This window comes from Petaurus breviceps, unplaced genomic scaffold (assembly GCF_028583685.1).
Source record: "Petaurus breviceps papuanus isolate PSGF00001 unplaced genomic scaffold, PetGlider_PUasm1.0 90604, whole genome shotgun sequence".
Lineage (NCBI taxonomy): Eukaryota > Metazoa > Chordata > Mammalia > Diprotodontia > Petauridae > Petaurus > Petaurus breviceps.
Genome location: NW_027187285.1, coordinates 5,177,287 through 5,199,151, shown reverse-complemented (window position 1 = coordinate 5,199,151; position 21,865 = coordinate 5,177,287). Strand labels below are relative to the sequence as shown.

The following is a 21,865-nucleotide window of genomic DNA, read 5'->3' as shown; positions in this document are numbered from 1 at the left end:
TCTATCTATCTATCTATCTATCTATCTATCTATCTATCTATCTATCCATCTATGTAACCTAACTTAAAACCCTCTCAACTTACTCAGAAAGTTTATAATTTCTGAAACTATAATAAACCTTCTCTTTAAGCATATTACAGTATGTAAGCCATGGAATCTAAGACTCATAGATCTAGAAAGGCGACTTAGAGTTCATTTAGTTCAATCCCTCATATTTTAAGATAAGGAAATGGCTGTCCAAGATCATGGAGCTGATTAACAGCAGAGATGAGCCAGAACTCAGGTCTTTGAACTCTTTCTGTGATACTATGTTTCCTACTAGGAATAAGACTTAGTAGCACTTCTCATCTATATTTACATCCTGTTCTGTGAACTCTCTCACCTTGGTTAGCTTTTCATATGTCAATATTTTCTCTTCCCAAATAAACAAATTCCCCGAGGGCAAATGCTTCATCTTCCGTTTCTTTAAATGCCCCACAATGCTTAGTCCTTTAAAAACATTAACAAATTATTTTGTCTGGCATTAGAGATCCTATGCACCTCAGTGTTGTCATATTTGGTGTTTCAATCACTGGTATTGTTGGCTGACCACTGGCACTATAATTGGCCTTTTGGAGAAATCAATTACATTCTGGTTGATCCATTTCCTTTGGCCCTTTGAATTTGAAGTACCCACAACTTAAGTTTGAGCAAAACTTTTGGTTTCAAGATCTTTCCTGATCTGTCTGCCCCTGAAGCGTCATCATCTTTGACTGCTACATGAATGCTATCAATCTACTTGGCTAAGAAAAATCACCGATTCTGTGGCTACATGTTTTCATATCTGTCTACTAAGGACCTCAACATTTCTTCCAAAACTAAATTGCCATAGTATTCATTATCAAAGTACATAGTAAATATAGATAAAACTACGTGTTTATCCTAGTGAAAGAATTTTTAAAATTTAAATAAAACACTATGTAAATGCGCATTATTTTTTATTCCATTCTCAGGACTAGATACAAGTTTGAATAATAGTGAAATAACCCTCGTGGGTTATATTTTTCTAAAGATCAAAGTAAGCTGTTCAGTTTCTTGAGACTGGTCCCTGTGAGAAGTAGTTGGATCTCTCTCAGCATGGTTTACTGTAGCACATAGTAAATATAGACTCTCTAAATGTATGAGTGTGTGATGCATTCTGAAAAGGTGTTAATGTGGTTACCACTGAGGGAGGATCAGCTGAGGCTTCTGCATTTGTGAACATACATGAATATACCAATCTAAGGATCAGGAGGAAAGAAACGAGAGTGTTGTTCGTAGCAGGGGCATGATGGAAACAAAAGTAACAATAGAAGTAGACCTTTGAAAGTGTAGAGATGGGGTGACTAGGTGGCACAGTGAATAGAGCACTGGCCCTGGAGTAAGGAGGACCTGAGTTCAGATCCAGCCTCAGACACTTAATACAAAAACTAGCCGTGTGACCTTGGGCAAGTCACTTAACCCCAATTGCTCTCTAAAAAAAAGGCAAAAAAAAGTGTAGAGAGACAGAGTGAAGTCCACGGAAAATGAAAGTGCTCATGTCCATCTTGAAACACAAATAGAGAGGTCGGATGAGAAGAAACTGAAAGCTTGGGGCAAGGAAGATGAGTGAAGAAGAAGAGAGAAAAGAGGGGAAAAGACCTACCACTGGTACTATTGGTTTTTTCTATATTGTCTTTAATGCAGATTACTAAAGAGGAAGAGGACCTATGTAATGCAATGTCTCCTTTGGGGAAAGTTTGTGGGTAGAATTTTTTCACTCAATATAGAAAGAAGCAAGGAATTATTTATTAGAGAATTTTATTATCAATTCAATCATAGTTAATGACTAAGCATTGATTTATAATAATCCAAGTGAAGCAGGATGACGCTGTAATCTGGAGTTGGAGGACTTGGCTTCATCACTTTACTATCTGTGTGACAAAGGGGACATTACTTTTTTTCTCTGATCTTTCAATTTCTTCATGTATAAAATGACAAGGTTGAACTTGATAACTTCTAAGGTCCCTTCCATTTCTAAATCTGGCACCCTAAATCCCAGAAATTATGTAATTCATCATCAACTTTAGGTCAGCAGAGAAAAAAATGAGTTTATTTTGGAAAAATTATGAAGAAGAAAGTAAGGAAAACAGGAACAAGCATTTTAAAATACCTATTATATGCCAGATCCTGTGTTAAGAGTTTCACAAATGTTATCTCATTTGATCTTTGCAACAATCCTGGGAGGTAGAGTACTATTATGATCCCCATTTTGCAGTTGATGAAACTGGGACAGACCAGGTTTTACAGGATCACAGCCAATGTGTCTGAAGCAGGATTTGAACTCAGGTCTTCCTGACTGAAGGCCCAGTGCTCTGTCGACTGTTGTTGTTATTATTGTTTAAGATGAGAAGAAAAAGAATCATTAATATTAGATCATCTTTGTGGAGGTTATTCCTTTAGAGCCAGGACCACAGGTACATTCTTTTCTTTAAGAATCTGATAGGGGCGGCTAGGTGGTGCAGTGAATAGAGCACTGGCCCTGGAGTCAGGAGGACCTGAGTTCAAAATCCAGCCTCAGACACTTGACACAATTACTAGCCATGTGACTTTGGGCAACTCACTTAACCCCAATTGCCCCCCAAAAAAGCAAACAAACAAGAATGTGATAGTTAACATAGGAGACATTAAAGAGAAACTGTGATATATTTGTTCACAGTATTGATAAAAATGATAGATTAGTTTAGAGTTTGATTTGGGAATATAATTAGGTAATAAAATTACCCAGGAAAGAGTTATAATAAGAATGAAATAAAAAGAACTAAGTCACCTTCAAAGGAGAAATGGAGTGACTTAATAAGAACTGCCCAGTTGAATGCAGTGGTGTAAGGTGACAGTGGGATTTTGAGAGACAGTGTGGTATAGAGGACATGGAATCAGCAGACTTGAGTTGAAATGTGACTGTCATACTTATTAGTTGTAAGACTGTAGGTAAATCACCCTTTTAAAATCTATTTTCTCATATATAAAATGGGGATAGCAATTTTTGTTACCTATATGCATATATAACAGGCTTTTTGTGAGGAAATTGTTTTCTAAATGTTTAGCACTGTATAAATGAGAGTTATAATGATTTTAGTGTAATTTATGTGTTAGACCTTTCCTCTAAAATGACAGATTGGATTTAGTGTTGGGGGACAGAGGTGATAAATGTTTAACAACTGACTCTTTGAAAAAAAGTCCATATGACAAACTTTTAAATTTAATCTGCTTATATAATTTTCCCCATCACTTACCTGAGTTTAGCTAATCAACAGCAACAAAAATCAAGCCCTGATTTTTAGCTTACCGATTTCTGAGGTGGAAATGCTCACACTGAAAAATTTAGCAATCAGTTCAAGTTCTTAGGAAATGGCCCCAGCGTGCTTTTGCTTGATCTCTCTAATAATAATGATCTCAGTGGCTCATGTTTCAGTGAGAGTCTCCTTTGGGAACATCATACTATGACTTGTGTCTCTGAAAGAGTTCTTGGTTTCCCTGCAAGCACTTAAGTTAACAAAAGCATTCATATACTAGAAAGAGTCATTTCAGAGAGCAAGGAACACAGAAAAGACCCTTCTTTGAGTATTTCACAAAGCAATTGGGCAAGTCTTTGCTGCTGAGCACCACGTTCCTCCCCACAGGTTTGGTTTGAAGTTATTACAAATTCACAGAGCCTTTTAATGTAGTTCTTGTATCGTGCGTGGAATCCTAGATCTTAAGACAGTGCAGCATTCTGTTTTATGCCTCTTCTCAGCTTTTGTTGGGTCTATATGACCCTGGTCAGTCACTACTAACTACCACTCATGTTTATGTCTCTCAGCATGCCATGGGAAGTCAGGAACAGTTCCCTTGGATCTGGTCTGTACCTAACCTTGCTCCAACACTTTCTTGTCATGGCTCTGGCAATCTGCTCAGCATGGGCCCTGACCTTGAATGCCAGTCCTCTTCAATGCTTTTTTGTTCTCTAGGTGGCACAGTGAATAGAGCACCAGCCCTGGAGTCAGGAGAACCTGAGTTCAAATCTGGCCTCAGACACTTGACACAAAAACTAGCTGTGTGACCTTGAGCAAGTCACTTAACCCCAATTTCCCTCCAAAAAAAGGGAAAAGAAATAAGGCTGATTATAAAGAGGAAAATATTTTGTGTGTATGAAGGAACCAACTGAAATATCTTCTTAATAAAGGAAGTGAATCATATTGGAATGGGTTTTTTTTTTAAACAACTGGAATTTGGGCAATTGAAATATTAGAAATTGGGTTGGGATGATTTATTGCTTGCACTATAAACTATGGAGGGGGCAAAGATCGGGTTTATGAATGAATATTCACCCAAAAGAAACCTGAAAGTGAAAAGGGCTGCTAAAGAGCTGGTGATTTTCATGCATGGTATACACCAAAAGGTAGTTGTGGAGTTTAGAGCTGGAAGAGACACTGGAAATCATTTAGCCCAATGTCATTATTATTAACAATATACATCATTTTTATTAAATGAAATATGCTAATATGTTTAATAATAATAGCTGATATTTACATAGCTCTTTAAGGCTTATTCTTTTAGGGGCTTTTTTTTTTTTTTTGCTTTTTGCAGTAGCAATTGGGGTTAAGTGATTTGCCCAAGGTCACAGTCAGTGCTCTATTCACTGCACCACCTAGCTGCCCCAGACTTATTCTTTACAAATATCTCACAAATTTATCCTCACCACAACCCTGGAAGGGGTAAGTGTTATTATCATCCCATTTTCTAGATGAGGAAACCAAGGAAGACATAAGTGAAGTGAATTGCCCAGGGCCACAGCTATTAAGTGTTTGAGGCTTGATTTGTACTCAGGTTTTCCTGACTCCAGCTCTGGTACTTTTATTCACTGTGCCATCGAGGTGACTCTAGGCAGATTTTATTTGATTTTTACAGAGGAAATTGAGGCCCAGAGAGGGGAAAAAAACCCCAATGACTTGCACAAGGCAACAGATAATTGTTAATGACAGATCCAGGATTTGAACTCAAAGCTTCTGACTCCAGATGCAGTACTTTTTTTTTTTAATGACACATGGTTCTTGGAGTGGGAAGGGGTTTCAATAGAATTTCATGAAAGGGACATTAAGCCAGAAAAAATTGACCTATGAAGTCAAATTATTGGAATGTTTGTCAACACAAAAGATTGGAGGCTACGTATTTGGATAGGTATGGTGACAGAATGTTAGGACTAGAAGAGACCAAGGTCCACAGAGGAGAAGTAACAGAACTGGTAACAGAACTGTCTCCTAAATCCCAAGACACTTGTCTTTTGCATGTTGAGGAAAGTGTAGTTCTCAAGAAGGAAAATTTTTTTTTGCCTTTTTTTGGGGGGAGGGCAATTGGGGTTAAGTGACTTGCCCAAGGTCACATGGCTAGTTTTTGTGTTAAGTATCTGAGGCCGGATTTAAACTCAGGTCCTCCTGATTCCAGGACTGGTGCTCTATTCACTACATCACCTAGCGTAATGTAATGCCAAGCAAAGGCAACTTCCCAAGGTTCAGAATACCAGCATAGGTGCTCTCCATTTTATTCAGTGACAAATTAAGAACAGAGAAGATCAAAATATGACATCATTCAAATTACAGCATTTACTAAGTGTGATTAAATAATCTCCAAGTACTACCCCACCCCAGGACCTTCCATTCATTCAATCAATTACAAAGTCCCTGTTCTAAATACTACTCCACCCCTAAGCTGTACCTTCATTTAGTCCCTCTTCTCAAATGGAGATTAGTTTCCAAACATAAGTAAACTACATTCATTTGTTCAACCATAGAACACAAAAAGGTCAAAAGTTCCTCATCCCTGGATCACAATCAAATCTACCCCAGAGTTACAACAAGTTTAAGCACAGCACTTAATACCCAAATGGAGGTCTTTTCTTCATCTTGACATGAGGCAAGTTCTCAGCAATCTTAGTTCCTGGGGAGACAAGGCTTAGCAAGACCACAAGATACATTGCCAGTCTCTTCATTAATTCATCCTCTGTCTGCAGAACAGTCCTAGAACCCCTGAACACATTAGCAAAGCCCTCTCCCAGGATTTCTGTAAACATACAACAAGAAAATCCTTCTTCAGGGCTTCTGAACCAACAGAAAGGTTCCCAGACCCCTGCAACAACAGCACTGTCCTTCACCTGTGGACAGTATTCACTCTCTGTCTGCAGGACAGTCTCAGGAGCTCTTAACCAGCAGCCAGGTTCCAGGACTTCTTCAACAACAGGACTGTCTTTCACCAATGGACAAATCTGGCAAAACAACATCAAAACAGACAGACAAAGTACCAGCAAAACAGCCATGTCTCCTCAGTCCTTGGCAGCTCCGGGAGCAGGTCTCAAAAGTCCAGGGCGATTCAAAGTGGCCCTCAGCAATCCTCTCAGTCTCTCTCTGCCTCCACGAGGGTGCTGCTTCCAAAAAGTTCTTCTGCCTCTTTCTTGTCTCTCCAAATCTATGTCACCAGCTCCTCCCAGTTCAGGACTCTCTTTTCACATCAACAAGTTCATCCCACAGGTGGGATTAACAAGCTCTGGGTTTTAACACAATCAATTTGAAAACCAAGCCAATACAGGGGGATCTTTATATTCCATTACTATCACACCTAGCCGCCCCTAAGAAGGAAATTCTTAAGATACAAATAAAAACAACTCCAATGAGAAAGAATAAGGCAAGTTGCTAGAAATTACTGACCAACTTGGATTTTTAAAATGAATCAACAGAAGTTGGAAGTAGGGGCAGGGAACTAAGGATAAATGAAGAAGGGTAGCCTGAACCTGTCAGAGTCACTAGAGCTCATAATGAGCTTAGGTTAGTTGTGATATCTACTTTGGATATGGACAATCCAAGAGGATTTTTTTCTCTTTTTTTTCTTTTTTAAAATTTATTTTTACTTTTCAACATTCCCTTTTATAAGATTTTGAGTTCCAAATTTCCTCCTCATTACCTCCCCAAGATGGCACACAATCTGATATAGGTTATACATGTAGAATTATATTAAATATATTTCCACATTTAAAAAAAAAGCTGTTTTAGGGGGGTGGCTAGGAGTAAGAAGGACCTGAGTTCAAATTTGGCCTCAGACACTTAACACTTACTAGCTGTGTGACCTTGGGCAAATCACCTAACCTCAATTGCCCTGCCTTCCCCCCTCCAGAAAACAAAACAAAACAAGCTATCCTAGAGACAAGGGGAAGACCAAAGAAGGGATAAAGTTACTTTTTGGGAGTGTATGGCATGATGATGACAAACAATGTCAAAAAGACTGAACTTCTCCATTTCTATTTTTAATCCTTATTCCTCTGCTAGGAAGCATGATCTTTGAATTGGGAGAGACAGAACAAAAAATATTATCAGAGAGTTGGAACTCAAGATACATGAGGAAGTGAGAGAGGACCTAGCTACTATTGATGAGTGCTCATGTCTCCAGTCCTGGATGAATTCCATCTTAAGTACTGAAAGAATTAGCTGATGCCATTACTAAGCCACTGTCTGTAATCTTGAAAAGACTACAGAAAATGAGAAAGATGTCAGAGGACTAGAAACAGTCAAATGTCCTATTTTTTTTTAAAGGAAAAAGGTGGAGTCTATGAACTATAGAACAATGAGATGGACTTTGATTCCTAGCAAAATTCTAGACTTTTAAAATAAAAAAAATTATTGATATATTTTTCCCATAATTTTAATTTCTAAATATCTCCTCTAGTCCTATTCAGTGAGCTCTTCCTTATTACAAATAAAAAGAACAAAGAAAAGCAATTCAGCAATATCAAACAATAGTTCAATTGTGTCTGACTATATATACAATATTTTATTTATTTATTTTTTTTTAAAGCAATCAGGGTTAAGTAACTTGCTCAAGGTTACACGGCCAGTTATTTCTGGGTGTGGTGCTGAGTATCTGAGCCCAGATTTGATCCAGGTCATCCCGACACTGGAGCCGGTGCTATTACTCGCTGAGCCACTTGGCCACCTCTAAGCAATTGGGGTTAAGTAACTTGCTCAAGGTTACACGGCCAGGTGTTTCTGGGTGGTTGCTAAGTGTCTGAGCCCGGGATTCGATCTCCAGGTCTTCTCAACACTGGAGCCGGTGCTCTTACTCGCTGTGCTACCTGGCCGCCCCTATATACAATATTTTAAAAGCATAATCTTTCACTTTTGCAGAAAAGAGAGGGAATTACACTATCTTAGTTCTTTTCTGGGATCAAGTTTGGTCAGCATTCAGTTTTTGTCTTTTTGCTCTGTTTACAATTGTTGTAGCTGTGGGGGGTAGCATTTTCTTAGTTCTATGTATTTCACTCTTTATTAATTCATATTAATCTTTATATGCTTTTCTGAAATTTTTATAGTTGTAATTTCTTATAGCAGAGTAATAGTCAATTACATTGTTGAGATAATTTATTTAGTGATTCCCAAATCAATGGGTACTTTATTTCTAGGTCTTTGCTACTACAAAAATACTGCTATAAATATTGGTGTATGTGGGATTTTTATCTCAGCCTTTGACCTTCCTGTGATAAATGCCTAGCAGTGGCATTTCTGGGTCAAAGGGTATATACGGTTTACTTATCTTAAAAAAATACATACATTATTTGTCAAATCTATGGATAAGAGAAGAATTAGGACCAAAGAAAATGTAGAGGGCATTACAAAATGTAAAATAGATACTTTTGATTACATAAAATCAAAAAGGTTTTGTGCAAACAAAACAAATGCAGCAAAAATTTAAAAGAAAACAGAAAACTGGGGAAAAAGTTTTTGCAACAAGTATTTTTGATAAAGGCCTCATTTCTGAAATATACAGAGAGCTATACACATAGATTTATAAACATATAAGCCATTCCCCAATTGATAAATGGTCAAAGGATGTAAATAGGCAGTTTTCAGAACAGGAAATCAAAGCTGTCCATAGTCATATGCAAAAATGACTAAAATCACTCTATGCATTAGTGAAATGCAAATTGAAGCAACTCTCAGGTACCTCACACCTATCATATTGGTTAATATGACAATATGACAAAAAAGGAAAACGATGGATGTTGGAGGGAACGTAGAAAAACTGGGACACTAATGCTCTGTTGGTGGAGCTCTGAACTGATCCAGCCATTCTGGAGAGCAATCTGGAACTATGCCCAAAGGCCTATAAAACTGTGTGTACCCTTTGGTCCAACAATACTACTGCTAGATCTATATCCCAAAGATATTTAAAAAAAAAAGGGAAAAGGACCTATTTGTACAGAAATATTTATAGCAGCTCTTTTTTTTTGTGGTGGCTAAGAATTAGAAATCAAAGGGGTGCCCATCAACTGGAGAATGGCTAAACAAACTGTTACATATGATTGTGATGGAATATTACTGTGCTATAAGAAATGAGAAGCAGGATGATTTTAGAAAAATCCAGAAAGACTTAAATGAACTGAAGTGAGTAGAACAAGGAGAACATTGAACACAGTAATGGCAGTATTGTATGATGAAGAATTATGAATGATTCAGTCATTCTCAGCAAAACAACGATCCAAGACAATCCAAAGGACTAATGATGAAGCATACTATCTGCCTCCAAAGAAAGAACTGATATAATTTGAATATAGATTGAAGCATGATATTTTTTACTTTCTTTCATTCTTTTTTTTGAAATTCAGGTCTTCTTGTACAAAATGACTAATACGGAAATGTTTTACATGATTGCACATGTATAACCTATATCTGATTACTTACTGTCTTAGGGAGTAGGGGAGGGATTGAGAGAAGGATAGAACTTCTATCTCAAAAGTTAGATAGAACTCAAAAGTTAAAAAATCCCCAAATGTTAAAAAATTGTTTTAACATGTAATTGGGGAAAAATATTTAAAATGTATATACACACACACTCAAATCCAGCTTTCTGGAATGGTTGGACCAATTTGTAGTTCCATCAACAGTATACTTGTGTGCCTGTCTTCCTGGCAGGCCATCTTTTGTTAATTTGTTGATTAATGGTTTTTTTGAGCCTAATTGAAGATGTGAAAGAGGAAGGAAATAAGCAATTATTAAGCACCACTGTATTCCAGTTGCTTTTCAAATATTATCTCATGTAATTCTCACAACCACCCTGGGAGATAGGCACTTTTATCATCCCCATTTGAAGGACCTAGCCCTCAATCTCCTCTATAACATAGCTGTGGTAAGAGCTAATGAAAGGGGCAGCTGGGTGGTGCAGTGAATAGCGCACCAGCCCTGGAATGAGGAGGACTTGATTTCAAGTCCAGCTTCAGACATTTGATACACTTACTACCTGTGTGACCTTGGGCAAGTCACTTAAGCCCAATTGCCTTGCCTTTCCCACTCCAAAGGAAAAAAAAAACCCCAAAACCAGCCCAAAAAAACAAAACAAAAACAAGAGCTAAAGAAAACATGAGCAAAGCAGTATAGGCAAAAGAATGGGCAATATTGAAGAAGTTGAGGAGCTGACAGGTGATGCAGAATTAGACAACCTTTGTGGGCATGGCTAATTTGTCTGTCTATTTTGTTTAACAAATCTGCTACAGAGGTTTTATTTTTCTTTTTTTCCATTGGGGGAAGGTAGGAGAAAAAGAAAATTAATTGAATATTAAATATTGAAAATTAATTGTGAATTGAAAAAAATTTAAATCTAATTTTAAAGAAAGAAGTTGAAGACAGTATAACAAATGTTCTGGTGAAAGTAAAGTCTATAATATGGGTTTATATGTGGTGTCTTTTTTTTGAGGGGGGAAGGCAAGTCAATTGGGGTTAAGTGACTTGCCCAAGGTCACATGGCTAGTGAGTGTTAAGCGTCTGAGGCTGATTTTGAGCTCAAGTCCTCCTGACTCCAGGGCTGGTGCTCTATTCACTGCACCACCTAGCTGCCCCCTACAATACACTACTTTTTTTTTTTTTAAGCAATTGGGGTTAAGTAACTTGCTCAAGGTTACATGGCCAGGTGTTTCTGGGTGTGGTGCTAAGTGTCTGAGCCCGGATTCGATCCCAGGTCATCCCGACTCTGGGGCTGATGCTCTTACTCACTGTGCTACCTGGCCGCCCAATACACTACTTTTTACTTAGCTGCAAATTTATCTTTCATATTTTAGAATTTCACAGCTCATGTGGCTTACACAAATAGGCATGTACACCTTTCTACCTCTTGTTACCTGTACAAATGTTTACCTAAATACTCTCTTCAGTCTGGGTGTAACAATCAGGCTGCTTCTTCTGAGCTCCTCGCTCTTGTTCATGTCACATTTAGCCTTCTTTTAGGAATCCACATCATGGCTATCACTCTTCATTATCAGGTTAAATCAGTCAATCGATAACCATGTATTAAACACCCACAGTGTGCCAAGCACTTTACTAGGTCCTGAGGATGCAGATAAAATAAATGACAAAACCCTCACTCCGAAGAAACTTCCTCTTGCTGCTGATATTAGTCCAGAAAAGGAATGAGGAAGACTGGGAGGTTGAAAAGGAAAAGTTAAAGGGTTTGAGGAATAAAGGAAATGTGTTAGCATACAAGCTACAGGTTGGCCAATATGCTTTGGTTGTAAGAATGGAATGCATGAGGACGTGAGTCACTCATATTAGAAAGAGAAAAGAATGAGTTAGAGCGTATAGTAGGAGCGCAAATTATGGAGTAGAAAGGAGCTTTTTTTAGAAATCCTGGCCTCTTTGTTTAGGTGACTCATTGCCAGTACATTCATTGTCTACAGATTGTTTTAGGGGCAGATTTGATGCAGTGCATAGAGTGCAAGACCTGGAGTCAAGGAGATTCATCTTCCTGAGTTCAAATCTGGTCTTAGACACTTACTAGCTGTGTGACCCTAGGCAAGTCACTTAACTCTGCCTCAGTTTTCTAATCTGTGAAATGAGCTAGAAAAGGAAATGGCAAATCACTCCAATATCTTTGCCAAGAAAACCCCAAATGGCGTCTGAACAAGAAGAAGAAAATAGGGAGATGATTTAAATGTGCTTTAGAGGTTGTTTCTGGCCCAGAGAGTCGGTGACTATGTTTAGATATCCTCTGAATCCTTAATGTTTAGTTAAATCCAAGTAAATCATAGGATGTAGAACCTCAAGGGCTCTTTGAGATGATCTAATTCAACCCTCTCATTTTATAAATAGGGAAACTGAGTCTAAAAGAGGCTCAACCGAAGTCATATAGCAAGGAGCAAAGTCAGGATCTGAATCCAGGTCATGTGACGTTAAATCCAGTGCTGTAAACATATACCTCTCTGTCTGCCAATGCTAGATGAAGCTGTCAGTCTGCCAGCCCCTCCGGACCTTTCTGTACATTCTACTAACATGAAGCACATCTTGACTTGGAGCCCAGTGACTGTCCCTGGAGAAACAGTAAATTATTCAGTTGAGTACCAGGGGTAAGTTTTTGTTGTTGTTTTTTTGACAGTTTTTCCTTGAGAAATCACTTAGATGAGATCTTTCTCCCCACACAGTCCTTTGCAACACATTATATCCCACAGGCTCTCCTGGAGTTTTGGAAGCACCTCGACATAATGGGAACTCCCCCCTCCCGCTCCCCCCAAAGAAACAAAAACCATTGAATTTATACATAGAAGATATCAGTTTTAATCTTGCCTCAGTAACTCACTATCTGTACAAGTCACTTAACTACACTGGATCTTAGTTTCTTCAATGGTAAAATGAGGGGCTAGATTAGATGACCTTTGAGGTACCTAGGGGACTAGGTGGCACAGCAGATAAAGTGCTGGGCCTGGAGTCAGAAAGACCTGAGTTCAAATCTAGCCTCACATATTTACTAGATGTGTGACCCTGGGTAAGTCACTTAACCCTGTTTGCCTCTGTTTCCTCATCTGTAAAATTAACTGGAGAAGGAAATGGCAAACCACTCTAGTATCTTTGCTAAGAAAACCCTAAAGGGGGTCATGAAGAGTCAGACACGACTGAACAAGAATGACAACAAAGTCCCTCAAGTTTTTAGATCTGTGATTTTATGGCATTTGCAATCCACCTTGTTGTCTCCTCTTGGCTCAGTAAGGGCAACCTTAGGCCTGTAGCTTTTCAACATTGCCAGAATGATATTGGCAGAGAGAGGCAAGGGATGATAAACCCACTCTGTAAAAAATATGAGGCTTTAGATTTAGTTTGGGCACATTGGCTGAAAACTCAGTGTTATTTTGAAGGCACCTGGATAGTCTGATAACAGATAGAGATAAATCCTATCTCTGCCTTCTCTGATGGTTTATTTAGCTTTTTACTACGATTTTTGCCTTTGGGGGCATTCTAGGTGTGTACCTGGCATTCAGTTAGTGATGGGCTGATTGGTGAATATTCTCTTGGTATTTGTTGTTCAGTCATTTTTTAGTTGAATCCAACTCTTCATGACCCCATTTGGAGTTTTCTTTGCAAAGATATTGAAATGATTTGCAATTTCCTTCTTCAGCACATTTTACAGATGAGGAAACTGAGGCAAACAAGGTGAAGTGACTTGCTCAGAGTCACATAGTAAATATCTGAAGCTGGATTTGAACTCAGGTCTTCCGGACTACAGGGTTGGTTCTCTATACACTGGGCCACCTAACTGTCTCTCTGTTGATATAGTGGTGTGGACATCAAAGGAGAAAGTAGAAATGGCTGAGGAGAGGGGATTTCCCTGGTCAGTTAAGGGCATTTCAGTCAATCAACAAACATTTATTAAATGCGTACAATGTGCCAAGCATTGTACTATGTGCTCAGATTACAACAAAGGACAAAGGCACAGCAGTATTCTCCATTAAAGAGTTTATGGTCTAATGTGAGAGATAACATGCAATTAGCAAGATAGTTAGTAATAATAATGATAATAACTAGCATTTGCCCAGCACCTATTATGTACCTGGCACTGTGATAAGATATCCAAAGAGTAGCTGGAAAGTCATCAGAAAGGGGAAAAGACATTTGCATCTGAGAGGGCTGAGACAGGCAGGTGTCATGAAAACTGCACAGATTAGTGAAAATAGTGGGTTCTGAAAAAATTTTTTTCCAGAACTAAGATAAAATTATTAACAAATCTTACTGCATGTTTTTCTATCTTTTACTCAGAGAATATGAAAGATATTATACTAGCTCCATCTGGATCCCCAGCAGTTGGTGTTCTTCCATTAGCACCCCAGAATGTAATGTGACAGATGACATCACGGCCACTGTGGCTTATAACTTTCGAGTCAAGGCAACATTGGGCACTCAGAGTTCATCCTGGAGCACTCTGAAAGAGCTTTTCAATCGCAACTCAAGTAAGTAAACTCTTTTCATTCATTTATTTCATCTTTCATCTATTTATCTGTTGTCTACCTTCATCATGATCATGATCATGATTATCTATCAATGATCAATCTATTTAATCTATTTGGGTTTTTTTGCCTTAGAGCTTCAGGAATGGTGCCCACAGATTCTCTAGTCATAGCTTCCAAAGCTTGGGTGTGGTAAAATAAAAATAACTTTATACATATATTTTATATTGCTAATTCCTGCCCTGGAGCCCATACTATCCTGGTTGGTGAACACCTTACTTACTAAATATATCCAGCTGTGCTTCATTGTATGTCTCTTTCCCCTTTATATTCTCACTGGCTTCTACTAGCTCCCTACTCTCTTCTTATTATGGAGCCATAATCAAATTAATGATGCCATTAGTGGAAAGGCTGCATCATTCTTCTCCCTTATGGTACCTTCCACTATCTTTGTGGCATTCTAAACCAAAGTACCCTTTCCTTACCACCCCTCTCTAATTGGGCTTTATCTCCTATTAAAATCTAAGTCACTCGAACTTAAAGAGCTATCTTATTTTTGGACTTTGGATTTGTGTCCTCTGTGCTTAGCACAGTGAGTGGCACATAGTAAGTTCATTCATTCTTTCTCAAATTCATTCATTCAACTGTTTTCCCTTCACACTTTCTCATTAATATGAAACAATTTCTGCAGCCACCTCTGAAGAGTTACTAGTACTGTTCTCATCCTGGGAAGTGCTTAATACATGTTTGTAAATTGATGAAGTGAAATAATAGATATATAACAACTCCTCTGGCAAGGCTGGGCTGTCCGATTCTTAGAAAGCTTAAGTGGTTAAAGACTGGGAAGATGCACTTCTTTCAACTGAGAAGAGAGGACTCTCATCAAGAGAATCCAGAATGGGGCAGCTAGGTGCTACAATGGATAGAGAACTAACTGGTCCTGTAGTCAGGAGGATCTGAGTTCAAACCTGACCTCAGACACTTAATAGCTGTGTACCTGGGAGGGAGAGGGAGAGCCCCGCAGCAGCTGGAGACTCTCCCTGGGGTATGCTGGAGCCCCCGATTGCCTAGACTTAAGTGACAGAGAAAATGTTAATGAAGCACATTAAACTTAAAAGTGTACCCTAGTATGCCTTTTTTTTTTCCTTCTGGAAAGCCATTGTTAAACATATACTAGCATATCACTCTTTGCAGCTAAATTTATTAAGAGAATTGAGCAGAGTGACTGACTCCTGACTTCTTGGAGAAACAGCTGGGACAGTGTCACCACAGTCCCAGCTGCTTCTCTATCAATCTACTCTGCTCGCCTTTCTTCCTACTGTGTTATTACACAGAACAATGAGTGACAAGATTACTTTCTGAGCTGCTTTCATTTAAACTTTTGCCTACTAGTTCTTTTATTTTCTTTTAAAATTCTAAAGTCAGATAAAAAATAATTTTAGTAGCTTCTTAAGTTTGTGTTTTGCTAGAGAAAATGAGAGAGAAAGAAAACCTGTGTATATTTGATTGCTAAACTCAACTTAGAGATCAATATCCAGGCTAGGCAATCAGCAGATTGCCGGAGAGCTTGAAGAATCTTATGAATCCTATTTGCATTTTAAAGTTGTTTTCTTTTTTTAAGTTTTGTGAAGAGAGGAAGGCCCTTAGAACTGGGTCTTCCTCTGTAGACTAAAACCCTCAGAAACTAATATTATTTCCAAACTTCATGCCAGGGGCTTTTCCCCCACCTCCTTCTCAACCAGAGAGGGATGGGGTGGAGGAAAGGAGCAGAGATTTCAAGAAGGTGAGCCCGTCACAGTGACCTGAATTGGGCAACAGATACCACAATGTTGGGTTACCTTAAAGTATCATAAGAATGTAGGCTCTTTATTCTCGAAAGAAGAACTAAGAAAGAGCCGAGAGACAACCCAAGGAAGCTGGACTAAATTTTTTGTGTGTAGCTGGGCATAGTGTTTTAATATCTCTATAATCAAAAACAAAACAAAACAAAAACTCTACTTAACTAGAGTCATTAAAAATGCCTGCCCTCTGAGAGAGCCTTGAAGACAAATGAGCTTTTTTTAAAAAAACATTTTTTTAATGCAAAGGTATTTAGGGAAGAGGCTATTGAGCATTCACACCCAAGTCCATAAACTGTCTAGCCAACCCCTTTTCCCTTCTGTTAGGCCTTCACCAACCCTGGTCTTTCTTGGGCTTGATAGAGATTTGGGGTCATTATGGACCTTCATAGTCTGTATAACTCCTAAGATCTGTAAAAGGCTCTTCTTTATGATAGTTCTGTCCCCTGGTGCTCCTTGGATCTAATTCCTGCAATGTCAGCCTACTTGATGTAGGAATTCCTCTGTCACCAGTGGGTTTAGAAATTTCTCTGCTGGTCTGCTTCTGCTAATGTCTACTGCACTTTGACCTTCTCACTATCATTTCTGGGGTCTCAGACATTCACAGGCTTCCCCTCCAGGGAACTCAGCCATCATCTCTCTAAGTAGCTTCTGTCTTTGCATAGCTACATGCTCTGATACTGTGCATCTGTTTCTGCTCTCCCTTAATTTTTTTTTCAATTGACAGGCATTTACCTGTCTTTACCTCTCCCCTTTTCCTAACTAGAGAGAGAGAGACAGAGACAGAGACAGAACTCATAATAAATATGGGTATCCAGACAAAACAAAGTGTATATAGCCCAGTTATTTGAATTGACTATCAATCAATTAGTCATTACTATAGTATTAAAGGGTCAAAGGGTCTACACTGGATTCTGTGAATTTGAAATAATCTTGTTAAGATACAAGAGGTATGGGGGGGAGGAGGGAGGGGAAGAAAATTCGAAACTCAAGGGATTGTGGAACTGAATCTTGTAAACTAAAAGTAAGCAAACAAATTAATAAAGACAAAAAAAAGAGACAAGAGGTATGAAGATACTCCTCCCGGGCACATGCTCTACATAGGTAACCTTCACTATTACCGCTAGGGACATTGTACACTGACATTTCCTGGGAAATTAAACCTGTCTGTACTTATTCCTTTTCTCCCACCTTTTCAAAGAACTTAAGATTGGTCCAGTAGGAGGGGAAACTATCACTCACTCTTTGTTTTACATTTTTTCATAGCTGTCCTCACCTCTCCCAGAATGAAAATTAGCAAGGATGGATATCATTTAATAGTGGAATTTGAGGACATGGGACCATATTTCGAATTCAATGTTACATATTGGAAGAAGGGCTCCAATTCTCAGGTGAGATTTCCTATATTTGACCTAAGGAAGGCCTTTGCCATTCTGCTCACTTTGCCATTCTCTGATTCTACCAGTAGCTTGAGAAAACAGTCCTTTCTGAGAGGACCAGGCCTGGAATAAGAACTGTTCTGGAAGGTTTTACCTCATTCATGCAGCTCAGCAAGATAGTAGATAATCTTCTGGACTTTAAGTCCTAAAGTGGAATCACTAAGACCTGAGTTCAAAATATGGCCTCAGACACTTACTAGGTTTGTGACCTGGGGTAAGTCACTTGTCCTCTGCTTCAGTTTCCTCAGCTGTAAAATGGGGGTAACAATAACACTTGTTGTTTAGTCATGTCCAATTCTTTATGACTCCATTTAAGGTTTTTCTTGGCAGAGATACAGTAGTGGTTTGCCATTTCCTTCTCCTACTCATTTTATAGATAAGGAAACTGAGGCAAACAGGGTTAACTGATTTGTCTTGGGTCAAGGTCACAGAGTTAGTAAGTATCTGAGGTCAGATCTGAACTCAGGAAGATCATGACTTCAGGCCCAGCCCTGTATCCATTGTTCCACCTAGTTGGCCGAATGATAGCACCTACCTCTCAGAATTGTTTTGGAGATAAAATGGCATAGTATTTGTAAAGTGCTTTGCAAACAAATCTCAAAGTACTATATAAATGCTATTCTTATCACCACCACCGTCATCATCTGCAACGGGCTGGGGCTGGGGCTAATGCAACATGTTAAGGCAGGCTCTGGAAGACAACCCTACAAGATGCAGTAGTACTCCATTAAAAACCCCAATAACCCAGTAGCAATAATAATAACAAACAAAAAATTCCAAACCAGGCCTTCAGTATGCTGAGTAGCTCTGACTGAGCATTCATAGTAACATGGTTTTGTGTAGGATGGTAGAGTTTGTGTAGGATGGTAAGATGTAGAGAAGACCAAATCAAGAAACTCAAATGTTTCAAAATGAAAAAAGGGAGATGCTAAGCTTAAGAAAAAAGAGTATGTTGGCTCTGAGCCTGGCACTTCTGTACTTAAAGTTTTGAAATCCATTACTGTGTGAAGGGCTGCTGAAAACATTGGTCATTGGCCAGCAGAATGAAAGGTAGGATGTTACTGGCACTCTCTGACACGGTGTGCCTTGATCTATGCTACTGTTTGGTTTGCCAGGACCTTAGGCTGACCCCTTCTGTGAGGCATATTTTTGTGAGGTCCCCTTTTCCTAGCTGGCAGCATGCCTTACAAAAAAAAAAAGAATGAAATGAATATTTGTAGAATTGAAGTGTATCGTTTGTAACTGGAGTGGTCTAGCCGTTCAATTAGGGATCCATTTTAGGTCAGTAGAGGCAGCACAAATCTCTAGGGAGGAGGTTGTGGAGAGGGGAGGGATGCCACTACCTCATCCTTAACTACCAGCTCCTGTTGAACTCTACTATTCCTTGATCTAGTTTTTTATTATTCATTAGTTTTATTTTGCAGTGACTGTGCCCTAACAAGTTGTGTACATGGCAAAACACCTCCCAGTCTTTTTCATCTCATTGAAATTGGCTTGTAAATACCTCAATCTGCCAATGTGCACCTGGAGGTGGGGCATCTATGCCCACGGGTGAAAACTGATATAGGGTGTATGCCAGGGAAAAGGGTGGGAAAAGGAGCAGGCCTTTGAAAACCAGGTCTTATGATAATTAAGATACTGAAGGGAGAGAAGCTTGGCATTGCAATTTGGCTGTCTACTAGAGTGTAAAATTGGGTTACAGATTACCAACTCTGAGATAAGTCCTACATGTGTGTATTGGGGCGGGTTCTGACTTGGGAGGGTCAGACACTGACTGGGAAAACCGGTACACCAGGTCAGAAGAAGCCCCTGTAGGAAGAATGGAGCCAAAAAATGAAGAGAAAACCCACCTTGCTGAAAACTACTAGTCTTGAGTAGTCACTGTTATAATCTGGCACATGAATGAGTAATATGGTATTGTTCACAACCCCGTGAAGGTACCGGTAATGGGAATTACATGTTTTAGGAAATGTGAGATGAGAACACAAGCAAGCAATCTACATTTCTTTGGAATGGAGTTCTTCCCGGATGGGAAGTCCCATAACTCTTCCTTCCTCAACCTAGTGTAATAGATAGAACATTGGACTTTAGGTCAGGAAGGTTTGTATTTCAGTCCCATCTTGTACTTACTAGGTATATAACTCATGGCAAGACTTAGCTTCTCTGTAAAATGAGAGGGTACTACTAAATGGTCTCCAAGGTCCCTTTCACCTTGAAATCTAGCATTCTCTCAATCACCTTCCTTCTCTTGCCTCTCCCTTTCATGTGAACTATATATTAGTAGGCATTTGTTACATGCCAGGTGCTATGCCAAGTTCTAGGTATACAAAAAGAGGCAAAAGACAGTTCCTACCTTCAAGGAGCTCACAATCTTAAGTGCTAATGGAGGGGATGGGAAGAGAAAACAAACATTTATTAAAGGCTTACTTTGTGCCAGATACTGTGCTAAGCACTTACAAATACTGTCTCATTTGATTCTCAAAACAGGTAGGCTCTGTTATATTTATATTATATATTTATAGCTGAGGAAACTGAGGCACACAGTTTGATGGATTTGTCCAGCATTACAGAGCTAGTAAATGCCTGAGGCCATATTGGAAGTCAGGTCTTCCTGACTCCAGCTCCAACACCCTATCCACTGTGATACTTACCTGCCTCCCACCAGAGCCAGCTAAGGTGTTTCTGTTGACTTCAAGCAGCAACTTTTCCTAAGAACCTTTCCTACTGGTAGCCGTCTGAGTTGAGGCTGGGGTAGGCAAAGTAGACAACTGCTTTGGGTGCACTGGCAAAAGTGGAGGTGGGGAGAGAACAATGAGGGACACTTTTTAATATGCATTTATATGGGTCTGTCTAATTGTGAATTGATATTATGTACAGCTTGCTTGTCCTTCCAAGTAAATATTAAATTCAACATGTAACTTTCAAAACCATTCTATTTGCCGGTGATTCCTTCTGGCTATCTTTTTGTTCTCTTCTCATTGTTTTAGAATCCTATCCCTAGTCATTCTCTTCTTTTCCATGACTGGGAAAAAGAAATGAACAGCCTGTAACACATACATAGTGAAGAAAAACAAATTCCCACGCTGTCCGTATCCAAAACTGTACGTCTCTTTCTGCACCTCAAGGCAGGATGTCAGTATCATGCTTCATTGCTTCTCTGGAATTGTAGATGGTCATTACATTGATCAGAATTCTTAAGTCTTTCAAAGTTTGTTTTTCTTCACATTGTTGTTGTTAGTATCCAAATATTAGAGGCAATTAGGTACCTGCTAAATGATCTAGTCCAACCTCTTATTTTACAGATTGGGAAACTGCAGCTCACCAAGGCAATGTGACTCACTCTGCCTCACGTAGTCCTGTTAGCAATAGAGCCAGTACCTGAAAGCACGAATTCTGACTTCAAGCCCAGTACTTTCCAATGAAATACACACAGAGACTCATTGCCCAGGGTACACAAACGTCTTCTATGACTATAACCATTAAAAATAAGTTTCTTGGCTAAGCCCACTCTCTGATAGAATGTTATTCTATCAGAGGAAAGCAAGTCAATAAAATCTTTCCTTTCCCCCGTTATTGCTGGAATAGAAATGAGGTCTTTTATTTTTCTTTCCATCATTCTAAGAATATAACTATATTCACTATGAATTTCTAGAAGGAACTCTACAAGATTGTGAGGGAAGGTGGCAGTCTAGTACATTTGGCGACCATGGAGGCGGGAGCTGAGTACTGTGTGAAAGCCCAGACCATCGTGGAAGTTATTGAGAGAAGCAGTGCCTTCAACCAGGTGGAATGTATCAGAGCACAAGGTAAAAAAATGTCACTACTTACCTGGGATGAGTGGCTATCTTTTTTGGATGTGTGTTTTAGGAATAATCTAACCACATGCTGATCAGATTCAAATTTACCCTTTCTAAGGTTCCAACTATGTTCAAGTCACTGCGTTAGATGCTAGAGATAGGAAGATTAAAAAAAATATGAAGCAGTTCCTGCCCTCAAGGAGCTTACATTCTAGTAGGAAGGTTATGACATGTATTCAGATGATTATAATTCAAGGTAGATTGTGATGAGGGCAAAAGAGAGATTTTGACAAAGTGTCCTAGGAAACTTTGAGGAGGAAAATTGATTTCACTTCATTTGAGAAAACCAGGAAAGATTGAGTGACTTTCCCATTATGCCAAATCATTGGGTGTAACTTTCAGGATGAGACAGCCCTAAGTAGTCGACCATGGCTCCTCTCGGTATTTGGTTCTGTAGTCTAGCTTCATGATTGTCTAATGTAGTCTTTGTGAAGTGACCTGGTTAAAAAC

At 39.0% G+C, this 21,865-nt stretch overlaps 1 protein-coding gene across 1 annotated transcript in view; it reads left to right on the top strand.

Moving 5' to 3' along the window:
• IL20RB (interleukin 20 receptor subunit beta) overlaps window positions 1-21,865 on the top strand; it is a 30,562-nt gene that overhangs the window by 2,433 nt on the left and 6,264 nt on the right. The window contains exons 2-5 of the mRNA XM_069063907.1: window positions 12,286-12,412; window positions 14,094-14,284; window positions 17,386-17,510; window positions 21,211-21,364. Coding sequence (XP_068920008.1) covers window positions 12,286-12,412; window positions 14,094-14,284; window positions 17,386-17,510; window positions 21,211-21,364 — 597 coding nt within the window. The remainder of the gene's footprint in view (window positions 1-12,285; window positions 12,413-14,093; window positions 14,285-17,385; window positions 17,511-21,210; window positions 21,365-21,865) is intronic.